The sequence below is a fragment of the Dermacentor variabilis genome, chromosome 3 (genome assembly GCF_050947875.1).
Source record: "Dermacentor variabilis isolate Ectoservices chromosome 3, ASM5094787v1, whole genome shotgun sequence".
Taxonomy (NCBI): domain Eukaryota; kingdom Metazoa; phylum Arthropoda; class Arachnida; order Ixodida; family Ixodidae; genus Dermacentor; species Dermacentor variabilis.
Genome location: NC_134570.1, coordinates 93,607,120 through 93,624,938, shown reverse-complemented (window position 1 = coordinate 93,624,938; position 17,819 = coordinate 93,607,120). Strand labels below are relative to the sequence as shown.

General features: G+C 44.3%; 2 protein-coding genes across 4 annotated transcripts in view; one reads left to right on the top strand and one right to left on the bottom strand.

Moving 5' to 3' along the window:
* LOC142576056 (leupaxin-like) overlaps positions 1-5,015 on the top strand; it is an 85,323-nt gene extending 80,308 nt beyond the window's left edge. For all 3 annotated transcript variants that reach the window (XM_075685976.1, XM_075685975.1, XM_075685977.1), the window contains exon 9: positions 397-5,015. In XM_075685976.1, the coding sequence (XP_075542091.1) occupies positions 397-663 (267 nt within the window). In that variant the 3' untranslated portion in view covers positions 664-5,015. The remainder of the gene's footprint in view (positions 1-396) is intronic.
* Positions 5,016-9,656: 4,641 nt separating this feature from the next.
* Rnb (BTB/POZ domain-containing protein Rnb) lies at positions 9,657-17,346 on the bottom strand. Its single transcript, XM_075685974.1, has 7 exons — positions 17,004-17,346; positions 16,892-16,922; positions 16,612-16,798; positions 16,339-16,495; positions 13,838-14,027; positions 11,628-13,185; positions 9,657-10,543 (listed from the first exon to the last, which is right to left on the bottom strand). Exons 1-7 carry the CDS (start codon positions 17,244-17,246, stop codon positions 9,772-9,774), a joined length of 3,138 nt encoding a protein of 1,045 aa, XP_075542089.1. The 5' UTR covers positions 17,247-17,346; the 3' UTR covers positions 9,657-9,771.
* Positions 17,347-17,819: the final 473 nt, after the last annotated feature.

Sequence of the window (17,819 nt, the reverse complement as noted above, 5' to 3'; positions counted from 1 at the left end):
GAAAATTTTATTTGCAACATACCCACAAATACAGGGGCCCGGGACTGACAAAATGTTCCAGCTTGTTGTAGTGTCCACAACTGCCGACAGCCACTGCTACTCTAAGAAAAGCTATCCAACACTACTAGCAGAATATGATTGTGGGACAATGTGAACAGATGTTTTACTGCTTTCGTGTGCACAATGGTCAGTCGGGATTTAACAGCGGGTTGTGACCGTGAACAAGTTTTAGCTGCTTAGTTCCAAAGACTCTTGACGTCTTCGAAGCATTTGCTGCTTGCTTTTCAAGACTACAAAGCAGGAGGCGCAATACTAATCCAATATTCACATGCATCACTTTGATTTGCCTGCGAGTACTGAAGCGTCGTTGTCGTTTTCTCTACTGCCTGGGTGCAGGACTGCAGGCAACCGTTCAATGGCGGCAGCTTCTACGACCATGAGGGGCAGCCCTTCTGTGAAACGCACTATCATGCCAAGCGGGGCTCGCTGTGTGCGGGCTGCCACAAGCCCATCACTGGCCGCTGCATCACGGCCATGTTTCGCAAGTACCACCCCGAGCACTTTGTCTGCGCCTTCTGCCTCGGCCAGCTGAACAAAGGCACCTTCAAGGAACAGAACGACAAGCCCTACTGCCATGCCTGCTTCGAAAAGCTCTTTGGCTGATGGCACCTCCCGCATCCCAAGACCTGTGCGCCAAGGGCGCCGCTGTTGCTGCTGCTGAACACTGCAGTCGCCAACAACCTAAGAACACAGTAGCAAGTACGCCGTTGTTCAACTCGGAAGAGGATTTATAGGGATGTGCCCCCCAATTACGTTCTCTCATTTCGGCGACATACTGCCGAGGCAGACATTCGACATCCAACTGCTGTGGTGGCTCAGTGGCTATGAATTTTTGTGCTGCTGAGCACGAGGTCGCGGGCTCGATTCCCGACCGCATTCCGATGGGGGCGGAATGCAAAAGCACCCACACAATTCGGTCTAGGTGCACGTTAAAAGAACCCCAAGTGATCCAGTTAATCCGGAGCCCCCAACTACAGTGTCTCTCCAGGCTTGTTTGTTGCTTTGGGATGTTACACTTCGCAATTTTATTTTGTTTGCTTTTTTCAGTGTCCATGGCGTCTCTCTGAAAACCATGCATTTAAGTGTGGAAGTGCGGAGGGCAGGTTCGGCGCTGTCTTTGTGGGTGGAGCTTGTACTGAATTGTCACTGAGTGTACACAGGAAGCTAGCGCAGGACTTCTGCTTGGACTGAGCCAAAAATCTTGTCTACTCATCCCCAGTTTGTTGAGAGCTTTCCATTTTGGAAAGGGCGATGCCAGTTGGAATTGGCACTGCCAGGCATACTCATGTGCAAACTGATAGCGTGTTCTTTTGGTATGCCTCAATGTGTAAAATCATGCCAGAATGAAACACCCAACTGGAACAAACAAAGGAGAATCCTGTGTACACATTTACAAGTTGCAACATGTGATTGTGGTGTAACTGAATGCTAAGCATGCACCAGTGACGCACACACCACACTGGCCATTAGCTTTCTTATGTTCACTTTTCGGTGTGGCACAATGGAACTATAGCTGGCCTTTTGCTCTGCAGACATTTTCACTAGAGTTCCACATGCTAATGTAATAACAGCTGTTGTTGGAATGGTGTGTACGGCACCTTATAATCACTTAAAATGGCACGAAACAATGCAAACATGCAAAACAGATGAGGGCTACAACTCGGCAACAATTTCGTATGTTGTGTTCAGCAGCAGCAGCATCAAGTTAGACGACTGCAGAAAGTGGCTCGGTACTTCCATGCAACTTTTTTCTGCGTATGTTAAGTTTTTAGCTTGACCTTTCTTCTTTTTTTTCTTTTTCGCAATGATTGTTCTGTTTCATACTGTCAACTAATTAATAAGTGAGTGTATAGTAGCTCTTCTTCGGGGCTATATAGGGCTTGCAACCAACTTGCAACAAATAGGGAAAAGCCATGTCGTTACTGGTAGCTCCTGGCCACTTCTCAAATTTCAAGAATGTTTTTGTCCATCTGTATAAATTGTGCAGCCAGCTTGGCTAGTCCTACTAGGTCTAGGACTTCTTTTTGTAACTGCTGGCCAACTGTTTAATCGTGCCACGAGTGCCATTTACAGACTGGAAGAATATGCTTTGCAAGGTATATTTCTGCCGCCTAACCAAACCAGTGTGACAAAAAAAGCACACGGGAAGAGGCTTGCGGCAAGTTTGCCTACCTGTTGGAGAGCACTTGTATATGTTGTTAAGATGAAGCCTTCAGTGTAGGCTTTCTGCAAGGCATTAGACGGTTGCATTGCGCTGGCTCTGTGCTTGGTGACCTGAAATTTTAGATACTTTTAGAAAACAATATCACATTTTAGCTAAGCATTTCTTGACAGGCGTGGAGCTGCTTGGTGTTTTTCCTGTTGGTATTTTAAATGTGGCAGTTTTCTTATGACAATTCTTTATCCTCCCCTTCATGTACGTGTACAATGCATTACTCAATTATTCCCTAGCTCGAAGCTTGTTGTAAAGAGCTCTTCTGTCTGACCTGTCATGTTATTCGTGTCTTAGTTGCACTTAATGCAGCCTTCGGCAAATGTTTTGTGATGCCTGTCATTTATTTTACATCTCATCATGTTTGGTCAGGAGAACCCCTAATGCAGGAATCACATGCGAGTCGTACATTGACATTGTATAGATGGCATGCCAGTATGTATCTCTCTGCTGTGAGCAATGTAACTGAGCTTCAAAGTAGCAAGATACTTTTGAAAAAATTTCAATTTGCGCCACAGCCACGCTACAATGGCAAGCAAAGAACACAAAAGTTACAAGAATTCACATTGTGATTTCCTGTTGCACATTTCTAGGATGAATGATAGCTTTTTACAGCTTTATACTGAGAAAAAGAAGTGATGGGACTTCCCCACAAAGAAAGCTAGAGTTACAGGGACAAGATCATTTAACAGCTTTACTTAAACTACAACCCATTCAAATCTTTCGGGCCTTTGTTCAGGGCAGAAATACCACTGTGCTGTTATTGCCATCCCAGCCCTTTTATCACAATGCATGATCGAAATGTAAAAGTTTTGAATGAAAAGAACTGCATTACACTAGCAAATGTGACAGTGCAAAAGAAAAACCTATCTGTGCTCGACATTATCAAAGTTGATGACACAAATGTCCACATTTTCATTAACTTATAATGAGAAACATTTTTGTACCTCGTGAAGCGGGTACAGTAGTACTAGCCCGTTATAGGAACTCCGAATATAGTAAAGTTATGTGCCAGCCTCTGTCAATTTATTATGCCTTCAACAGCAAATAAGAAAATACTTAATGTTTTTAACAGCCACGCCCAATAAACCCAATTCAGTAAACTACAATGGCAGTCATGGTACTGTTTCTAGCCTGATCTGCCCTCCCGGAGTGACTGCAGGGTTGAAATCCAAAATTTGTCAGTTGCATATCAACGCAACCCTACGCCTGGAGAGGTCTTCTGGTGGACCTCCCTCTGAGATGCCATCACTCAATAAGTTTGCAATTTGCAACAACGAACAGTCTCACTGAATGTGGAGGGATCCGTTTTCAGCTATCTCGGTGAAAAAAAGGCTTTCGCATATATTGGCTTTTGTAAAGTAAAGGTCCTGGTACGGCAAACATCTTACTGTATTCTGACCAGTTCGCTATAACAAGTGGTCCTACTGTATCATCTAGTGTTGCGACATACTGTGCCAACGAATTCTACACTTCCATAAATGTGTACTGCTCATGTTTCTATCGCAACGAAAGCGTAGCTCGGTTGGTGTTTGACATCAATGACACTGAAGGCTCACGTACCGGCAAAGCTGCACGATGCACTACTCTCATTTTTTGAGTTGTTGGCTGGTACCTGAGATTTTCTTTTGTTCTTTAGCATAGAGCTTCGTCTTGTAGTTTCTGCAACAGCGAGTGTTAGCGCGCACCTCGAAAAGGTTGTGGTCTGTGTTGGGCACAAATTACCCCAATTTCATGACAAAACACTGTGAAGTGCATCCTACTGCATAGGTGATAATTTTTTGGCAGCCGCATACACACGGAAGACATTTTTTTTTACACTTGTGCAGCAACTCCAGCTATCGCGAGGAATCCTTGTGCACCAGAGACTCGTTTACCGTCGGTCAATTGGTGTGTTAATTGTACTGTAGTGCCCTCATGTTGCTTGTTTTATTAGCAACGACAGTGAGATCACATGTACAAACGTCCACACTTCTGTAAAGAGTGTTCAAGCAATGGGCTACAGGCCAGATGAAGCATAACACTGCACCACCTGCTGGGTTCAAGGTACCAGGCTCGAGATAACGCATGTGCATCCACATGGCCGCTCTTTTACTGAGATGCCATCGTGGTACCCAGCTTCTGCACCCAAATGTTACTTTTCTTGTACCACAGCACAGTGCTCAAGCATTCTAGACAGATGTGTGGATGTCTGTACCAGTTACCCGACCCAATGCTTGCTCACTGCCGTGTATTTTGGCAGTGCGTGCTTTTTAACTTCGCCCCTTACACATCCGTTATATGTGTACAACTTTCTCGGCAACTGCGCTATACTCTCGTACTTGGAGTTATGACAATATTTTAGTCTGGGGTTTATATCAATCTTTTTATACAAACATATATATATATATATATATATTACTGTGGGCTGATGCTCTAAGGACGTGGGTTGGTTTTTTCTCGTTCGTATAATAGCAATATGCTTTAATAATATTCCTGACCGAGAGTGCTTATCAGTGCTTTTCTCCATCATAAAGTCATCCATGAAAGTAGATGTTGCTAAGTCATTGAAATTGTGTAATGAGGGTTGAGCAGACTTTGTGTGTGTGTGCATCTTTGATAATGCACAAAATGACGTGCAATTTCTAGTGCCGCCAGCTCTGTATACAGTGTTCGTGTTTTGTTTTCTTTCGTCAGAAGCTGCTACCACCTTCACATTGTGTCTGTAATATCAAGGCCTAACAAAGAATGCCTTTGTTTGTTACTGGGTCTGTGTTCTTTCACCTGCTCAAAGCAGAACAGGCTGAGATTCGTAGAACTCTTCGTTTGTATGCTTTGCTATTTACCAGAGCTAGTGCTTCAGTCAATGTGATAGCAAGTGGGGCAATAACGGAATGGCAGCCAATGCACTTGTGAGCTGCAAACTGCAATTACATAGACAAGTTTTACAAGTATAAGCCCTAACATTGGTCTTTATTGATTGATTGATTTATTTATTCTTTTCACGCACAAATTACTTTTGCATGTCGAAAACTTCGTTCTGTTAATTTTTTGTGCTTGTGGCATTAACGGGTAGCACCAAACAGGAAATTTCTAATTTTTTTGTGTTTTTTAATCTTCCACACTGAACTCCCAACATGATTTCAGCTACAGGAACGAGATCGACCATTTCCTGTGCAGTGCATTTGGAAACGCCCAGCCATTTCAGTTTAGAAGCATGACAACTGGAACCGCTTTAAGTCTGTTATTAGTATGTTATAAGTATATTAGTATTAATTGTTAATGTCAAGAAACAACAAAAGAAAAGAAGCGGTACATGCCCACATGCTGATGCCACCGGAAAGCATGCAGATCTCTCGCGGCGTTTTTTTTTTTTTTTTTGAACATATTTGGCACATAGTTAACCAATTTTGAAGAAAAGCTCAAATGAGCAATATGTCAAGATGTAGCAAAAAAATTTAATGTCATTATTTTACAGAGAAGCTGTTGAGGAAAGTTCCACTACGATTATCATGTGGCGATAGCATGGTCAGCATCAATTGTCAGTCAAAAAAGAGCCAGCAATACAGCCGGCATCACAGTCCCAAAGTGGCTGTATGACCAGGGTAGAGCGTACTAAAGCCATTTCTGCGCCTCTTCGCTTGGCGCATTTTGTGTCTTCTATAGCAGCGGTGCTGCAGTCGCAAACTCTTGAAGATTATTTACTTTATTGGTGAAGCGCATTGCGCACTGTAGTACAACTGGCCGGAAACGCGTGGCTGGCGTCTGACCAGACACACACTCCAGGACGGCCATGTGTAGAGGTAAAGTTTGCTAGACGCATTCAATAGTTAGCGATGACACCACCGCCATTACAAGCAGCACTTCTCGGGTCACACATGATAAGTCGTAGCGAGCATCAGTCAGCGCACTGCCCATATATTCTAGTTCACCGTAACCAGGGTGTCGGTGATGAGCTACCACTAAGAACAGCCAGCAATGCAGCACTACCAGGCCACCGAAATGCGCAGTCAAACATTGGCTTCGGAAATGTTGGCACAGCATACAGGAACATGTGTCGAATATAATGGAGAGTACAGATGCACTAAACTTGGATTTACTGAAGTGTATGAAACGGCTAGGGTATGGCGAAGGAATTGCACTGGATATAGTGAAGGCATTCGAAAAGTCGAGTGGATTTTGGGCAATGGCAAAACCAATGCCTAGGACTTCCAAAAGGTGCAAGAACCCTCTTGTACAGCTTTGCTGGCTTGGATTGACATACAGCTGTGAAAATTTTTTACTAGTCTGAGAATAGTATCGGGCATTATCACGTCATGTACAATTGTAGACACTGCTTCCCAGAGGTTTATTTTAAATGCATAAGCATTTCTATGCCTACCCAACAAGGAGGCCCGTCTGCGTGTCTGTCTGTCACGTAAGATGAATTGCTATAAATAAATTCGAAAGGAAAAACATTGGCGGTGGTGAGTTTCAAACTTACGACCCCATGCTCAGAAGCCAAGTGTCTTAACCACTGAACTAAACACCTACGTTTGCAGAAGGTGAATGCATCTGAACGATATAAATGCATTGTACTGGCATTGCAAAACAAATGTCAAAGGTGAACAGTTTCTATGAAGGCTTTGTTGAAAGATTTGGTGATGGTGGAATAAAATCCATCTCTAGAACCACATGTAGGGCCAATTCAGAGCATTGTAGACATCAGAAAAATTAATACGAAACACTGCACATCCCCAATGCATTTCGGTGGTCGCGAGATGCACCTTCCATTGGAGTGTTCCTTCACCGACCGAAATGCCACCGATCTCCGAGGGCTCATGCGTTTCACATCACGCAACACAGACACATAAGCAGTCAATGAATTAATAAATGCTAAAGAGCAATAGGGGCTTATATTGGTTGGAGCAATTCTGATAAGGTTAATAAGTGCCGATAAGGGTTGATAAGGATTGGATTCATTGTGATAAGGTTGATAACTGATAAGGGTCACAACTAGTCCAATAAAGTTGATATTGACCAATAAGGGTTAATAAGGGTTTATACTAGTCGGATGAAGTTTCGTAACATTGATAATTACACTGGGCTGCATGGAGATGAGCAAATAGCACAATGCTTACACATAACTCCCAGTGGAGTTTCTGCACAAACTTTTTAAGTTGAGTTTCTGTCCTAGCTTGTTTATATGAACATATGTGTCAAGCTTCACAAGAGCATTGCAAGCCAGTCATTGTTGGTTCCATAGATTTGTTTCCAGTTGCAATCTCGACAATGTTTAGTACATAATGTTATGAATCCATAATCAAAGGCCAACTTCAGGAAATCACAATACCATATCATACACGCACCAGAAATTGTATAGGAATGCTATCCCCAACTTGGCGACCCTGAATTAAAAAAAAAATAAGCTGGTCTGCTCTTGGATTGTGAAGCTCTGAATGCGTGGCATCCGGTTTCTTTGGACATTGTTGTGAAGTCACAGATATACTAACACCGTAAAAGGCAGATGATGACTGCATCTGAGATCTCTACCATTGCCTATGAGGTCTGAAATAAGGCGGTAGTGGTGGTATAACACGTGCACAACAATCCTACCAATCTTTTTGTTCACCAATGGATATAGATAGCTTACGTAACTCATTTCAACATTTTTGTTGCAAAGAAAAAAAAATTAGCAGTTTTGCCCTAAAGGCGAAGCATCGATTGCGATAGCAAATTAGCGGACAGCTAGCTATACGAAGTAAGGATAGTAGTTTTATTGGCCGTATAAACTTGTAAACATAGGCATACTAACTGAATTGACAAGCATGGTGTCAGGCACGCATAAGCAAACATGAACACGTCTCAGTGAATGACCAGAAACTCGCTGTGAAAATGCTGGAGTGAGGAAGCGCGGTAGCAGCAGCGAGCGAATTAACCTTCGTGCTGCGTCTCACATCAGTGCGAACTAAGCTGCGAAAAAACAGCACGTGACACAGTCTGTCCCTGTTGCAGATGGCATTCAAGATACAGGAGCCTGGCTTTCAGGAGTAGAACGTGTCCCTCACCCCTCAGATCCTTGCACATGACGGAAGACTGCGCGCTTCCTCCCCGCTTTCCTCGCTTGCATGTGCGAGATTGAGCTGTGATTGCAGGCTCATCCTCGTATGCTTTCACTTGTACGTACAGCACAAGGCACGCAGTGACGATTTTATCGCCCTTGGACTTTATACGGAACCTCATGACAACAGCAGAAATGTGCCTGGAGTGTTCATATAATTGCTGTTGCAATAAAAGGGAAAAGGGGGCAGGGGCATTTACACAGCTATAGTCTCGTGCATTAAGCCATCAGTCAACTGGACCGATGCTTGCTGTCATGTCCATGCTGTTTGAAGCATCACTTTAAAAAAATGCACATAGACACAAGCACCATGTTCTCTTCAAGGGTAAGTTTTCAAAACTACGATGGGAATCCTCCATGGCTGCAGCATGCATCGAGACAATCTTGGAAGGTCCCTTTTAGGCCAGTGAGCCAAATGCACTGCTTGGGCATGACGACTTTACTGGCCCCTTTCGCTGCTACGACATTTTGCCTTTTGAGTGCTACCTTGAATTTGTGCTTAAACAGTTTGCTTTCCTTCGAGTTTGGCCCGAGACAGAGCACACAACTGTCTGCAGGCAGTTTTACCCAAAGCAGATGCTGTTATGTTGGAATGCTATAAAAAACATTGGACTGCAACTTGTACTCAAGTTCGCAGCACAATATTAGAGAAAGCTCACAGAAACGGTGTAGACAGATCCAGCACCTTGAAAGCTATGGTTGCGTTACACCAACATGCAGTGCTAAGTGCCAGTTTGCAGAAAGCAACATACCTTACATACCTAAAAAAAAAAAAAAAAAGGAAGACATGCCTGGGAAATGGGTTACTCTCACTTGAAGCGAGTTCCTCCGAGTACTCTATACCATGAAAGTATATGATATATCAAATACATCCTGCTCTAGTTGTGCATGCAATGCTCCGACTGATAGCCCAGTGTCTTCAACGTGACAGCAGCCACCGACCAAAGCTGAGCTGGCGTACCCATGCTGGAGCATATAATTTGCTTCAACGTACAAACCTGCATTAAAACACCTCAAATGTACTTCAGAAAGATTGCTGGCCAACTGAATCATGTACTACAGCAGTAATAGCTACTAGCAAGTAGCCATTACTAGTCTGGTACGCGAGTACCTGAAAATTAGCTGTTCAACACTGTTCATTTGTTTACCTTCAGCCTGCATTTTAACGTCAAGTCTGTACAGAACAGGCACAGCTATATACACCATTCACACATTCAAATAAGCTCCATTTTGATGACACTCAAATAATCACAGACATTTAGGTTCTGATGAACCAAGCTGCTGATTTCATCCAAGACAAACTAGTCAACAGTCCCCAATGATTTTCTTTCAGTTTGCATTTTAATTTTTTACTTTGCATGTGGTAGACTAAAGTTATATACAGTGTTTACATACAGAAAACAAACACTAAGCTGGTCAACTAAATGGCACTGGTATTGTCATTCATGTCCAGGTTTTCGCGGACTAAACTGGCAATGTCGTCCAAGACCTGACCTCCATGCTTTCCGCTGACCAGCTCACAGAGGCACTTGCACCGACGTTCAGAGTCCGTTTTCTCCATCAATACGAACCACAGTGCAGCCTTGCGAAAGCCAGCCATGCCAAGCTCCAGCGCCCTGCTGTACACGTCACAAACGCTTTCCAACTTGAGGTTCTGCCTCACCCTGATCTCGGTCTCCCTCTGTAGATTGGGAAGAAGCATGAGGTCGCAGAGACCCAAAACGTCCAGCTGCACATTGACCGACAGTTCACTGCTCATAAATGCGCATGTCTGAAAGTTGCACCCGTGCAGGAAGTGTATCACAATGTTCAGTGGCTTTCCGCTGGCACTGCGGAATGCGACTACCTCCTGGTCCTTCTCGACAAAGTGTCCGTTGAGCATCGTCTTGAAGTAGTCATTTGCTTCGCTCAACCTAAGCCTGTTGCCAGTAACCCTGCTTCCGTCATCTACTTGCAATTGCACATCCATCGTGAATGCTTCAAGGCGACAGGCGTCGTTTGCCCCAGATGCGCCTCGCAAGGAGGTTGTGAGCAGGCTACGTTTTTCCGATATCGATGCGCACAGAGCCGCGAGGCTGTCAACAGCCTGGCAGAAGGTTTTGTCCATCGCACCTTTGTCTTCTTCTAGGAGGTCTAGCAGGGCGTCCAACGCTGAGCAGTCAAATAGCAGCTGACGTAGAATTGACTTATTGCTGCACAAATCAAAGCAAGAATATGTTCTCAAAAAGCAGTAAATACACAAAAACACCAAGTCTACACAATAGACAGCTTTAGCAGAGCATTACCATATACAGCAACTGTTACTATATACTGGCTATCACGAATGCGCATGCACAGAGTTCAGCAGGTTCCAGTATCAGTTTACCGGAATAGAACGCTCCACCATATACAGTGTTTGTGCAATGACAAGGCAGCCCAGGCTGCCCACTTTGATCCTAATTAGCCTGTCATACTTGCTCGTCATCATAATAGCAAGAAAAAAAATGGTGAAATCGGCCACCGCATAGTCTTGTCTGAAACTGTAAGCGCTATTTTGTCGTCATTCAGATCAGTTTGTTTTGACGCTGCTATGCCTAGAGGGGCCTAGAAGGACGGCACACCCTGTCGTGGCCCGATGCCGAAGGCCATAGATGTGGAAAAATGTGTCTACCTCCATCCAACAGATGGAGCCACAGAATTTAGCGTCAATGAATGCTTTAGTCATGGCGCCATCTGTTAGATGGAAATCGACATATTTTTCTGCATCGATGGTGTCCCTCTAGGCCCAGCCACGTCAAAGCTAGCAAATTCAACCAATCTCAATAACATGCTCTAAGTTCTCTATTAGCAATCGTCTTCAGTCTCTCTAAACAAATTTTGAGGAGATTAAAGAAAAGTTCTGACACATAAGATATAATCCAACTTTCTTTTAGGTGCAACAATTTTCATTCATATCAGCTAAGTAGTTCCTGCCTTGCAAAAGCATTTAAGCACTTTTAAACATATTTGACTTTGGAGAGTGCGAGCTAAAGTTTCCTTATTAGGAACATTGTAAATTTGCTGAAAATGACACAAGGACCCATGTTATGACCACATATGCTGCATCACTTACTTCAGCAGTGTCTATTAGAGTTATAAGCACAAGCAGCAGCTCATTTGTTAGGCCATGCACAGAAGCAACCCATGTAAAACCAGTGCATTGAACAAGCTCTAGAATGCAGCATTCCCACGCTCAAAACGATATTGCCAAAGGCAGTACTACCTACAACTATAAATATGTGCCAAGTGAGCACTCACCGGACAATGTATGGTATGGTGAGACAGCAGCAGGTCTGAATTTCCTTGCCCTGTGTCAGCAAACAGTGTGCCAGCACACCGCTGCCATAGCCAGACTCAGCCATGTGGGTCAGGTTGGACAACCAGTGTTTGCCGAGATCTCGAAACTGCTGACAGTGCTTGCATCCTTTCAAACCGCACGCCACTATGCTTTTTATCAGTTTCAGGACCTCTCCTCTGCACACAATATCCTCAAAGGAGTGCAAGTCTGATGTTATTTTTGTCATGATCTGGCTAGCCCTCTGCAAGGGGCTCGGGACATCGTACAAGTAATGCATCAAACCATCAAAAAGATCCGTTGCTCCCAACTTATATTCTGGCATTTCTAGGACAGTGAACACCGTCAGAATTCTGAGCATTCCATCGAGAAGCATCTCCTGAGGGTCCTTGTAGGTAGGTGTGACAGATTCTGAAAGGGTGCGCCGCCGCCTTCGCTTGGCGTGGCGCGGCGGAGAGTCGTCCTCCGTACCTCTCGTCTGGCTGGATGCTTTCACAGCTTGGTCCTCGCACAATGAAGAACGCTTTCGCTTGATGAACTCCCTTTTCTTTGGAATGTCCCGGCAGACCGACTCCACCATGTTTTTTATGCACGAAGGAATGGGTTGCTCTGAGTCGCTGTCGCTTTCGGAACAGACAGGAGAGAAGCTGCGAAAAGGCTCTGGAGACGATACCGACACTGGTGAGTCACACCGCGGTGTACTACATGGTGACCACAGTCCGCTGTCTGTAGATCTCGGGCTCCACGTTCCAGGCAGCGGCGACACCGGGCGCCTAGCCTGGTCAGGTGACACAGGATTGCTGTGGTAGCCCAAGTCTGGGCAGTAACCTCCAGCGTCTGGTCCAGAATTTTGGCTCTCAATTTCCCGGTAACTTGGACTATGAATACAAAAAGTGTTCTTATTAGAATGCCTGCTCAATTCTGATGAAACTTCCTCATTTAGGACTTGCTCAGTAACATCGTCATAATCTGTGACTTCACTCTTAGTTTCTGACACTTCACATTCGTCCTTGTTCTTCTGGTCCACACATTCGTCACCAATGTCTGAAACGGAAATCTGCGGCACTATTTGGCGACTGCTGTGTGTGTTGTTTTTAGCACTATCACTCATACTTTCTTTATCTTTTACAATTGAACCTTCCGCACCAGTTGACATTTCTAAAGAGCCGTCATCAATGCCATCAGCTTCTCCAGACATAACTAATGACCTTAGGTCCTCCAGCCCACTCAGTGTTTCGCCTGTGGAATCCGCACAATGCTGATCTTTCTTGTGATTTTTGGTGTAGTCTCTGATGTGTACTAACAGAGTAGGAACAAGGTCAAGGCTCCAAAGTACCGCGAGGCTTGGCTCGTCATAACGAAAATGCAGGATCGCGCACACGCAGCAGGACCAAAGTTCTTTCCTGCTCTGGTCTGATAGAGCCTGTACCAGCAAAGGGAGACCTCCGGATTCACGGATCCGGACCCTGTTGACAGATTCTTGGCTGTAGCGACAGAGCGACGAAAAAAGTGTCCCATAACCTGAAAAAATAAAGAAACGTGCATGAAAAAAAAAAGAAGCCTGGAACGGGCATGAAAGGCTTATTGTCCCACATAGTGCTTAAAGACATGGCTAAGTATCAGACTACATGCTCTCCCTTCTGTGTAAAGTACTGTTCATTCTACTGTCCGTAATGCGGCATACAACTTGCAAGTTTTATAAATCATCAGTTCTATGAACCCTGCGGAAAAAAAAAGACATTTCATTTTCCGTCGTGTTATTCCATAGAGAACACAACGGTCACAGGCACATGTGTAGGGTTACTGCAGATGTGAGCCGATTTATTATAAGAGCGCTATACTGTGCGTTAGCTAATTTACAAGACAGCTGCAGCAGCCATGGTCGGCAAGGTCCAGGAATCCTTGCCAAGAAGGCACACAGTGATCCAGGGGTCAGATTTCATAAAAATTATTTTCCATCCCTTCACCATTTGCACCCACACAAAGCCATTTTTCTTGGGTCGTATACACACACATGCATTAACCCATGACTGTGTTTTTTACCACATTTTATTTAAGTTACAGTAAGAACAAAAGTCTGTAGTGCTTAAAAGTTAGCAATTCATGCATAATAGCTAAGCAAAAGGCATCTTAAATAAGGTGCTAAAAAAAATATGTAGAAGTAAGGCCTCACTTGGTTTTGCCAGCTTGTAATCGCTGAGCTGCCTGATCAGGGCGGAGATAGCCTGAGCAGCACCAAGGTCTGGCCGCACGTCGCCCACCACAGACAGATTGACAAGAGCTGCAAAGGCTGATTCCAGCACTCCGCTGTCCGATGCTTGCAGAACTTCTTCCAGGACCTTGAAGCCACCAGCTTCTTTGATCTGTGGGCCAAGAGCAGCAATTTCAAAATGAGAACAATGTTACATCTGCACTGCATAGTGAGAAAGGAAGGTTGACAAGGCAGAACACTCTAACATTTACAATTTATGGGCTAGCTGGTTCAACATACTAAGGCAGCAGCACAGGAAGGACTCAGGACACAAGAACATAAGACTGATGCCACGAGTGCTGCACTCCTGGCACTCTTGGTGTCGGTTTACAGTCAGCAGTGGTTGCAGCATCAGTTTCACATTCCTCTGTCTTTTGGCCTTCCTGTGCTGCTGCCTTAGTAACCTAACATTCACATTTGGCTTTGACTGTAATGAAGTAAGCTAGCTATTGAGGTGAAAGAACCTGAAGCCAGGTTGGACACAGGACATTAGAAGTAGTTGGCAAACTATGTGTAAATAGTTACCTGTGGATGTACTTTGTAGCAATTTTTTTATTCTACAGTCTAACCTCCTTACAACGAAGTCGCATCCAACATGAAAGTACTTTCGTTATAAGTATGCACACTAATATCAGCAAAAATGAGTTTGCAAACATTATATTTACTTTGTTATATCCAATAATCCGTTATATCGGCATTCATTGTCTCAAAGTTCAACAAGAGCTGCCTTCTCACATTTGCTCTACCCTCATGCCCTTGCATCTGAACTACCTCCGAAAGTGATAGTCTGAGAATATGTCCCCAGAACAGCATAGCCACTGTGGCAGATGGTGGGGGAAAAAATGAATTGAGAGGAGTGCTTACAAAATCTGGCTACACAACTACCCAGCCCTGCACAGGAGCAATTGTCTTACCAACAAAGGGTGGTGTGGTAAGTAGGGCACGAGGTTTACAAATTGTTTCTGTGCCTCCTTGAATCCGACGCTGTCACTGAGCTGCAAGCTGTACAGCAACATATAAAAGTACTAATGCCGAATGGCAACACTGAGTTTTTGTCTCTAGTCACTGCAAGAACTTTCTATGAGGCAGGGAAGATATATGAGTGAGTGTCACACATTAGCATTCTGTATGCCATAAAGGCAACAATTTAGAGAAGATGAATGAAGGCTGCTTGGAAGCATGTGATGTTCGGGACAGTGAACTAGAAGACCTGCCATGGAACATTTATATGTTTCACAGAGTGCACGACTTTTGTTGGGTTCCAGTGATCATACAAATGCACAAAAAATTTCTGTACATTGTTTGCTTACATAAACCACTGCGCAATAAATTAGTGCTTTTACCCATCTATACCTGGCTGCTGTAACCCCATCTGTATGACGTGAGTCTAAACTTACGAGTACTTACGGTGCATGTTGTTGGTACCACGCGAAGCAGAACAATGAGCAACATTGCCGTGCCAATATGCCACACTTGTGCACACACCAAATGCACGAGAAAATCTGGATCATGTGGTGCAATTGGGACACCAGTGATATTATTTGCAATGAAGCGCAGTCAAAGCAATGAATCAGTCAAGGCAGATCATGTCAGACAAGAAAAATTTAGGCTCAGGGTTTGCTACCAAGCATCAATGCTACTGTAGGTTAACTGATCCATTCACATTACAATGAACCATCATGGTACATTCCACATCCACTTAGCTTGGCTAGAAAAACCTACTACTAGCTTCCTGTACTTAACTAGTAAGAGAGTACGCATGCACATGACACAGGCAGCAGCACCACAAACCTAGGCAAACATTTCGCATCGACCCACGGTGCAGGAAACATTAGGAGCAAAAGAAAACGGGAACCTGAAGACATTTCTTTAGAAGCATAAGTTGGAGAAGCATAACACTGACACACAAACAAAACAACAAAATCAAGGGCAGCACACAGCAACAATAGAGACTTAACTAGCGACACAAAGTCAGCAAAGTTATTAAAAGAAACACATGGAACACACGCAACAAGCTTATGCTAGCACAAATATAAGAAGCTAATATGCATCTGTCCAAAAAGTACAGGGACACATGACAATATTGCGATTCATCCACACATTTGTACAGTTGACTTCAACATAATCTGTGCAGAGTTGAAGTGGGCGTGCATCGGCATTGAACTAGCGGCAAGAAATTTGCCAGATAAATCTGTACCGCTCTTTTGCTGCCTTCGGAGTGTTTTCAATGAAGAGTGCTGCACTGCTGCTGGTAAGTATATCTGAATCATTCCGCACCGCTCGAAGCGATTTTACGAATTGTACACCACGCATAAACTTCGAAAAGGCAGTGTAAAACATATTCACGGCGCACCAAGCCTAAACAGGTATGCGGCCGCTGGCAAAAGTACTGCCAGCTAGCAACACAGCGGTCATTAGCTTACCTGCAAAGCACACTCTAAGCTACAGGACTGCGTGAGTGATGCGAGCGCTTGAACAGCGGGCTTCTGGAGGGCCTCAGTCTGCAGGAATGTCACAACAGCGGCAGGAGCTTTGTGGATAATCAAGTCATCGCGACTTTCGGGAGTGTTGGCGAGTATCCTGCAAGCGTTCAAGGCGTTCAGACGCAGTTATGTCGCACGACGTAGACCAGTACATAAGTCGAATATCGGAAACGAAACCAAAAGTGCGGGCGCTGGCCGACCTCGTCCATTTACCTTACGGCGCGCAGCGCCGTGGCTTGGCTTTCGCATGATGTAGGCGAAGTGAGGAAAGTGACAACGTGCTCGACGGCTTTGCAGCCGTGAATCTCCTTGGCCCCTCGACTCGTCATCGCTATATTGGCGAGTCCTCGGCAAGCCCGGTTTCGGACGCTTTCCTTTTCGATGCATGATAGGATTCTCGCTGGAAGTAAAATTTCAAAAATGGAACAGCGCGAGTTTCGATAACTTCATCTAAACGCTGCGTAGCACGAAACAAATGGAAGAGTCTTCTTACCAATACTCCGACAGCCACCGCGTCTGATGACCTTTAAAGGAAACAAAATGAGAAGATAAGCAACCGCTCCCGTGGTAGCGGAGGCCCGCTAGGCACTGCAGTTAGTTCGTACCTCTTCACGTGCTTTATCAATTAAACAGCAGTTAGCGAGTATGCTAAGACATATATCCGAGTATTTTGGCTTCTCCACTAGCCCGAGGAGGGCTGATATGCCTCCAAGAGCGCAGAATTCCGACACAGCCGTGGAGTCCTTACGGCAGTACTTGCTCACTTCGATAAGCGCATTAAATGAAGTTGAGAAAGAGCCTGAGGTAATCTTTGCAATGAGATCGCTTAGAATACTGTTTAGGCTCATAATAAGCTGGAGTACTTCAGATATTCTATATCATTCTCAGTTATTTGATGAAAATTTATGTGACGACGATCCACCCCAGTTACAATCACCCAGTGTTACGAGCCCGCTAACGTTTTAGCACCAATCTGGAGCGCATTTAGAAACATTCAAACTGTTTTATAAATTGACATCCTGAATATATTTTGTCATTTGCTCTGCATTTGTTTTGTTTTGAGGTATTTTTGTCACATATTATGCTATTTATTTTATAGGTGTTATTTAAGAGTTCCGGTCTTCTGGCTACCTTCAATGGCGCGCGTTTTGAAAAGAAAAATAGCTATAAGAGCAATTGCGTTGTTGCTCCGAGCGTAAAGATGCTGCCTTTAGGCACGTCACACAGCGGATCTATATACTAGGTAAGATAAAATGAAAGCATCAGGTTTGTTATTGCAAAATTCTAGCAGGCTCTTCTTTTTCTCCGTTTTTTTATTGTTCGAAAGCAATGAAACTTTCCACTTGGAGTATTGGCCGTGAAGCAGTTCTTCCCTGTTTATTTTTTTTAAGTCAAGTTTTCTTTGCCTCTTCCTTTGACTT